The 8,735-nt window shown below is 34.3% G+C and overlaps 1 protein-coding gene across 1 annotated transcript; it reads right to left on the bottom strand.

Annotated features, from left to right (window-relative positions):
- Window positions 1–392: 392 nt before the first annotated feature.
- Window positions 393–3,304, bottom strand: LOC127078407 (uncharacterized). Its single transcript, XM_051018869.1, has 5 exons — window positions 2,022–3,304; window positions 1,693–1,944; window positions 1,525–1,605; window positions 853–1,227; window positions 393–757 (listed from the first exon to the last, which is right to left on the bottom strand). The coding sequence occupies exons 1-5, from the start codon at window positions 2,727–2,729 to the stop codon at window positions 701–703; spliced, it is 1,473 nt and encodes a 490-aa protein (XP_050874826.1). The 5' UTR covers window positions 2,730–3,304; the 3' UTR covers window positions 393–700.
- Between the last annotated feature and the right edge of the window lie 5,431 nt (window positions 3,305–8,735).

Genomic DNA, 8,735 nt, shown 5'->3' with positions numbered 1-8,735 from the left:
GTTCATCAAATTGTTTCCTAAGTTAAGGTTGAAGCATTGTTTGAACTTGATCTTGTTTATTGAAGAATTATTCAAACTTGGGAGAGGATAATACAGTAGTTGATGGATAAATTAACATCATCATCGATTTTAAAGTCAATGTGGAGAATTGTGGTATTGACTTTAAAGTCTCCGAAAAAAGTTCAGAAGAATGGATTGCGTTTGGTAAAAAAGCAGTGAATTCACAAGAACTAAGTGTGTCTTGCATTTTTTTACACAAATGCAATGTGTTTCTCCTGAAACCCTTAAATAAGTTTGCTTTATTAACATTATCTTATAGCCTATTTTGTGTCTTAACATCAACTGAGAAGAGGACCTTCTTAACCAGAAATTCAGATAGAATGTAAGAAAAATTTGACCAAAAATTGTTTCAACTAGAATTCGAATTCGGACCGCACGTATGTTTGCTTTAACTTTTGAAAACCAAAATACGCACGTCTGGCTGAAGCTGCAATTGCTAGCTTCTGAATTTCCACGTTAAAGACGAGGTATTTTGGCTGCAAACGCCATCCCAAACAGACGCTTACGACTAAGTAATGTACAAATTATAAATTAAAATAGAGGCAGTTGGCCCCAAAATTTCAAAGAAAAATGAATTATATTCATACAATATTTACAATTATATGTACAAAAACCATTGATAGAGAGATCCATTGACATTTTAGCTGCTGATGTCAAAGTATTTTGGATTAGATGGGAAATGATATTCCACATGCAACTGCAACATGAAATAGTCATTAGGTAACTAATTTACAAAGCTTAACTAATCTATGAATGCATTAAAACCATTTCATCATGTATGCATTTACATACCTTGCCCTCATCAGAATCTGAGTGACGCTGAGGAAACACGACTCTCATATCATCATACAAGTAGAAACTTCTTTCGTCTTCGTTGTCTACAAGTTTTCTTGCTTCTGAAGAAACAGGGTCGGATTTGCGTGTAGGAACAGATCTCGTACGTTTCTTAGGCAAGGTGCACATAAAGCGAAGATGAAGAGCATAAAGCAACACGCAATTGTTAATAGAATTGTCGTTAATCTTTGTAGAACCGTTAAGAAATGTGTCTTCATCAACAAGGCGTCTGCTTGAGGACTTGGTATCAGTATCAGAATCTGTTTGAATTTCTTTTCCAGTCGTAGACATCGACCTAGACGAGGCTAAAGTGATCTTTTGCCGCAAGAATGTCTACTTAGATATATACAAGCAAAGCACATTAAACACAAGCTTGTAAGAAGTGATACTTAAATGCCGATACTAACTATTTTATAAGAAGTGATCTATGAATAATATCGTATAATTTGTGTTTCTCTCATCTATATTCGAAGCTAAATATATAATGAATCTTTTGTATTTGTCTCCCTACACTACTTGAGCTCAAAAACATACCTTGTGCAGAAACTTAACTTCTTTATTAAGCAATTGAGGATAGAAATAATCAAACGTGACGAAATATTGAATGTGATTATATTCATTCAATCCTACCTTGGTATCGGCTGGCATGTCGCTTAAATCATAATTGCAGAAGAAGGTGTGAATCGGTGTTCTCTCTGGATTGCTGAGAACCTGCAGTTGAATATGCCGTTTTATAGACAGAAGGGGAAAAAGATACTCTGAACTCAACAATTTTAAAGGTCTTCTAGTATATAGTACCAGTTGAATTCTCCCTTTTATAGGGATTCGTATGCGTCTCTTTTCATATCGCGATTCATCCATGCTTAAGGTTCTCTGACATTTAGTTACTCTAGACTTGCTTGATAATAACTTTCCCGACAGATTAATAGAAGAATAATATAATAGGTATTTGTCTCCATCTACACTCGTTACTGCAAATGGAATTTTTCGCGATTGAGGCGAGAAATTTCCTCCGGTTACATTCAGCATAGCAAGAAAGCCTTCAATTTTCTGCAATATTGTAAAGTTAGTCGTTTATACTACCTACGATATTGGAGTGATGTTTCATATATGAGAATAGGCCCAACCTGACTAACTTTCTCAGACAGTAAACGACCAGATAATAACGACTCCTCGAACGAACCAACTAGCGACCTTCTAATTGGAAGCCTCTTCATCGGTCTACGTAACTTTCCATGCTGACGAGGAAAGCTAGCAGGATAAGTCCAATACTCGTTCATATCAATGCTATTATCAGCAGTTAGCAGATTGGCATTGCTCAACATAGTATCAAAATCTCGGCATTCTCCCATTTTTTCATTTGTGCAAGACTTTCTACCCAAGGGAGATAAAGGAAAGCGAGGGGATGACGTCTTTCCTTGAGGTCTAAACATTGCTTCTGTCACATTCAAAGTTGAGAAAAGTCGCTTTTTGACATGAGACTCGGATACTTCCGTGGGCGAATATCCAACTCCGCCAAAATGATTAACACGAGAAGCTGATGCCCTTACTTGAAAACCAACAGCTCTAGAAGTAGGTGTCTGCATAATTTGTTCAGCATTGACAGATAACCTATCAATTTGTTCCTCGGCGTCAACCTTCAACTTTTGTATCTTGAATTTACCATCTTTATCACTCATATTTGAAATAGGCGATTCTTTTGAAAGCTCCAAAACATTATTTTCTTCAGGGTTAGCCATATGAGTGGCAATTCTAGGTGCATTTTGCACAAATGTGCCTAATGAAGTTGCCACCTCCTCAGCAAGGTAGGCTGAAGATACCTGTGGCAACCCCATTTCTTCCAAATTTTCAAAAACGAATCTTCAACTTCACCATATACAAACTTTCATCATTTCCATCTTGTAAATCAATCTAGCACTTCTTTAAATAATGTCTATAGAAATAACAGTTCAAAACACACCCTTCAAGAAAAAACCCCAATAATTAAACTCCTATAAACCCATATAACTATAATTTCAAATTTCAATCCATATGAATGCTCAAAATGCAAGCTTGCTTCTACAACTCACCAATAAGAGGAACAAACTTTGTAAAACCCACATCAACGATGAATTTTGATGTTCTATATTCTGTATGGCAAGTGTTGCCTGCCATATCTTGGATTCGAAGGGTGGTGATTGAATCGATGATGATAATGATTGGTAGAAAAAAAGTTGATAATAACAAAGAATTTTTGTGGGGCAAGCAAGGTTTAGCCAGAATTTTTTGATTGTTTGTCTCTATTTTTCGTTTGAATTGAAAACCACAAGTTATGTTGTGTGTTTCTTTTGAGTCCAAGTTGCGGTTCTATTTTTCTTTCCATGTGTTGACATCTTAGGACATTTTGATATTTATTTTTAGGATCATTTATGTGCTTCAACTACACCCCTTGGCTTTGAGAAATTTGATACACAACATTGTTTCTCATTATTGGCCATTAAGTGTGGTTGCATAACACCCACTTTATAGAATATCCTATCTTTTTTATTTTATTTTATTTTATATCACTAATCTTATAAAAGTAACCAATTGATAATTCGAAAATGATTTAATATATGTTTGATTATGCGGTGATGAAATTTTTTTTTTACAAAAGAGGGTATAATGGTTTAGAAAAAACTTAATAAAAAAATCTAACATTCTTTCGAGAATGTGATCCCATTAATTATTACAAGTTAAAATGATATTCACCTCATTTGATTTGAGATTTAAAAGAGTGATGAACTTATAGTTATTCAAAATAAGACTATAATTGGATATCCAATATGCACTGTGATGTCTTTCCTGTCAAGTATGGTTGAACTTGATGTGTCAATTCTTTTGAGTCATCCTTCTTATTCTACGGACAACGCTTAAGAAATTGTGATCATCCTCAGTCTTTTAGTTGACCATATCTATCAGGACTTTATAGTCACTCTCGAAAACCAGATTTATAATTCTATCTTTTGTCAAACAACCTCAATCCCATGTAACATCGCATACATGTTTGCAGTAAAAGCATCACGCAAACTGATTTTTCATACATATCTTCTCACCCTACTTGTGGTGGAGTCCTTGAAAAAGCATTTGCACCCTGCAATTGATGTAGACTTCTTGTAACCATCACACTTTAGCTTAATCCAATTGTGCTCAGGGCAATACCATCAAACATGTTTGATCTCTGACTTTGATACCCTAACATTGTTCTGCACACGGTTATCATTCATGATCTCTATGACCCGATGCATGATTGTTTATGTAGGGTTATCAGGTTGTTGAAGGCCTTCTTCAAAATTTATTTTATTCATCCACTTCCACAAATACCAACACGAGATCATAAGTATTAATATCTAGTGTTCTTTGTGTGAATTCGCATAATTTCCTTTATAATTGTAAGAGATCCAATCCCTACAAGACAGAGTAAAATTGGATCATTTTATTATAAGGAAGAATTATAGTCCATACTTGTGTTGCATAAAAGTAATTTTGAAGCGTGTGAGTTAAGCTCTCTTCAGTATTCTTACACTAGTTGCAATCAGTAGAGATAGTTTGGTCCACTTGTGGTGACAAGAATTCGTCAAAAGTCTCTCATGAAGCATAAGGCAAGTGAACGTTTGGATCCAATCGGGACCTTTGCATTTTCAAATGATATTCCAATCAATATATGTTTCTACAACATTCAGATAAGAAGAAAGATTGTTATATGCATTACCTATAGGAAACTCTTTATTTCTATTATCCCCATCACCATAACTTATCAATACAATCTTTAAGAGAGAGGAGAAGGAATAACCATACTTTTATTGACCAACTCAATAGTGACCAGCTCTTAAGCAGCTTTATATTCCACATTTGATCAACATTAACCATGTCTTTAACCGTGAGGGTGGTATCAAAAACCTATCAGCTTGGGAAAAATTCTAGAAAATGGGATTGTCTATTGGAGTCCAACGATCAAGCCAAAAGCTAACCATTATGCCATCCTAAAGTTTCCACATAATATTTTTCTAAAACTTGTCCAACACCTTTGCTAATGGGGTGGACCTGCAAAGTTAGCACTCCAACGCCCAAGTTAGTTATTGAATAAAAAAAGAGATATAATGAATTTTTATTTAAAAAAATCATACCTTTTGTTTCACGTGTAGTGGTGTGTGTGTGTGTGTGTGGTGTATGGGTGGTTAGATGGCCTCAAAATGGTTGTCGCGGCGCCAAAGACACTCGAGCGTGTCGCACGCTCGGAATAACAACAGAGTCGCCACCGATATTTATTTGTTCTAAAGAAAGGGGAAAATATCGAATAAAACTCGCTAAAGCGAAAGGAAGCGGTCGTTGTAACCAGATCAGGTTCATAAGTCGATTATGCAAGGGGAAGTATAAGCACCCCTCACATATATTGTACTCAATGAGAACCTTTTAGTTAAATTTACGATTGAATGTTTGTTACGTTAATTATTTTCTTCTAATTATTGAGAAAGAAAAAGAAAGAAAATATTTTTTAGGTTTTTTTTATTAAGGTGACTGACAAGATTTCAAAATCCTGCTCCTACGTATCTCCAGGTGCAATGGAGAACTCAAGGCTACATAGTTCTTTGTAGCAAAGAATTATATGTTGGTTGCTTTTAAGAAGTATCCCATTATACATATCGAGTGATTAAATCTTTACTTGTTACTCGCTCTTGGAGGATGAAGCATTTGTTTGTTTCACGTCAATATGGATAAAGCATACTCATTTCTGAAAAGTTTTCTTAAGTCGCGTGAGAACGACAAAAAACAAGTCTGATGTGTTCGAATATTTGTGAGTGACTGAAGAATATTCAAACAGTAGGCTAAGTGCTGACATCACATGAATATTCGGGGAAATGAGGAGAAAATTATTTTTGCCCTAATCCTTTTTCAATCATATTATTTATGAAACTTGTGTGAAGAATCAAGTCGTGTTTCTTCAACGGGCGATGATTATTCAAACGGTAGGCTAAGTGCGACCATCACACAATACTCGAGGAGAAGAGGAGAAAATTACTTCTCTCATAATCCTTTTTCGTCTGTCAATGAATTAACTTAATTAAGTTATTTAAATGTATTTTGATGCAATCAAAGAATATTCGAACTGTAGGCTAAGTGTGGTTGTAGCGGTAAATTCATGACCATTAAGCCATGGATAAACTTAACGTCAATAAAACCAGAGTCGCCACCGCGCTTTTATTGTTTCCAAGGGAAAATGGAAAAGTATGAACAAAACCCAAAGATAAGAAGTTTTTAAATCAAAACTAATAAAATGCCAGAGATTACAGGTAAGGGGGTTGGTTACACAGAGGGAAAGTGTTAGCACCCAAAGTGTCCTAGGTACTCCTAGGGAGCCTTTTTTTGTGTGCATATGTGTTTTTGTACAAAATGATGTTTGCAATAAATAGAGTGTATGGATGAGAAAAGAATTCATTAATTATATTTTTGTGTTTGACAAGACCTTCTGACTTATGCCTACGTACCAACATAAAAATGAGGGATCAAAACCTCGTAGTTCGTGGTATCAATTTCAAAGTGAGTGAATTGATTTTAACAAAAATTTTAAGCTTAAGAGAGGCACAGAGGCCTAAAAAGGTTTGAATGAGTGTTAGTTCTTTTTGTCTTTTTAAATTTAAGTCAATATGTAGATTCATTTACAAGTTTGATTAAGAAAGAGAGTTTAAAAATACAATGGCATAAGGCTAAAGTTTCTAATTTGCAATCAGGTATAAGTTTAGAAATCAAAAGCAAAGAAGATTTTAAAAGGAGGGAGATATTTGAAATTAAAGAAATGGGGAGGAGATGAAGAGACTAATCCTAAGTAAAAATTTAAAAGTTGAGAGTTGAAAAGATCTGACTAATGGGATGCAATCCAATAGACAAGAATGTCATATAGAAACCTAATTTTCCCTTGGACTTTAGAATCAAGCAATATCAATACACAAATATCAATATGAAGAGTAAGGCATCAAATAAAGATAGCCACATCCAAGCTAGCAACTTCATGATCTTCCATGTATCAGATGAACTACCCCTCGAATGACTCAGAATAACACATTAGGTACAGGTTCAAAGTAACAGCTTTACCAAGACCATGTAGCAGATGAACTCAAAAGGGATTTCAATACTTGCATCAGATGAAATTTCACTTCACAAGTACTTGGTTTCATGAAAGTTGACATTGGCCAAGTCCTTTTGCATAGGAAGTGTTGCCTAATTCTAAGTCCAATGTCTAAAATCAAATCCAACAGTCCACACAATTTTTTTAAGGTTTTTGTTGTTATTATGTACATTAAGGTCAAAAGACCACAAACACAAACAAGTATATACAATCACAATATAATCACAAAGTATGACTCAAGTGAGCAAAGTGAAAATGACATTAAGATAAACAAGTTAAATGGTATGAGTAATGGAAAATGAATAAAGACTTGAATTAAAGTGCATAAAAGCAAATGGCTTGAAATTAAATGTTAGTTGTTAGTTGATTAAAAGTTAGTATTGCTTTTGCTTTTGTTGTTTAAGTCATTCTTTGGAGAACAGTCAACCCACTATTCACGAACATGGATCCTTGAACCAAGACATCTTCCAAAGTAAGGAAAAAAGACCAAGTTTCCATATAATACCATGAAAGAGGGGAGACTTACAATCTCACTTACTAGAATGTTATGCCTTTTGTGTCAAAATTTAGCGCTATGTTAAGCAGTCGTAATTGGACTTATGTAGAAGTCACAACTATTTGACGTCGGGCAATAAATTTTTGGTGTTAATGCATGTTAGAGACATGGTATAATGAACCATGCTCCTAAAACATACCACAAAAAAAAGAGTGAACCTAGTCTCATCCATACTTATGTTGATTTTGCAATCAACTAGCCTTAGGATATGGAGACATCATATGTCCAAGAAATGAATGAGAATAGAATAGGATTGAGATGAAGAGGGAGGGGGAAGGAAATCAACACAAATTGGTCAAAGCAAGACTTTTATCAAATTAAAATCATTCATTCATTTTGGGAGATGAAATGTACATTTCATCAATCCCATAAATCCAATGATTTTAATCCAACATAGTCAAATCAACCTTGACCAAGGCCCAACAACACAAGTCAAACTCAACAAGTCAATACCAATAGCTCAACATAATTTATTTTTAATTAAACAATTAAAAATCAATTAAAAAAATGCATTAAATTAAATTATGGTTGATCAAAATCCTAAAACCTCATTAAAACACCAAAGAAATTGCCATGAGATTTATCATAGGTCAAACAAGGTCAAAGGACCTTGGAGAAAAAATTTCATTATTTTTGGAAACTTAAAAGTATTTTTAAACAATTAAAAATATGCACAAAAAAAATTAAATCATGAAAAATATTAATAATGATCCAAAAAATAATTTTAAATCAGAAAATGAAAGAGGAATTTATTTTATTTTTTTTGGTGAAAGTCTCATAGTTTTTGGATCAATATTAAAATTAATATGAATTAATGAAAATAAGTCAAATAAAATGAAAATAAAAAAAATGCTAAAAAACGTGGACCACTTGATCTCCCTCATTAATTGAGGTGGCAGATCAAGTGGATCTCAGCGTGCGTTCCACAATGGACCTAAGTCAATGCACTGCAGGGATGGTAAATAAAACTAACACGTGAGATTAAAATGTTTGAAAGGATCCTATGGTTCATAAGCGTGCCAACACACCGCCGGAGCTACAACTCCGGTCTTCTTCTCCGGTGGACCTCACCGAACTGGTCCACCCTCAACCATCATTAAAATGAAAAAGGAGGACATGAATTTAAAGTAAAAACGTTCAGGA

The sequence above is a fragment of the Lathyrus oleraceus genome, chromosome 5 (assembly GCF_024323335.1).
Source record: "Lathyrus oleraceus cultivar Zhongwan6 chromosome 5, CAAS_Psat_ZW6_1.0, whole genome shotgun sequence".
Classification (NCBI taxonomy): domain Eukaryota; kingdom Viridiplantae; phylum Streptophyta; class Magnoliopsida; order Fabales; family Fabaceae; genus Lathyrus; species Lathyrus oleraceus.
Note: the sequence above shows the minus strand (reverse complement) of the source record. Positions and strands in the feature narration are given on the sequence as shown.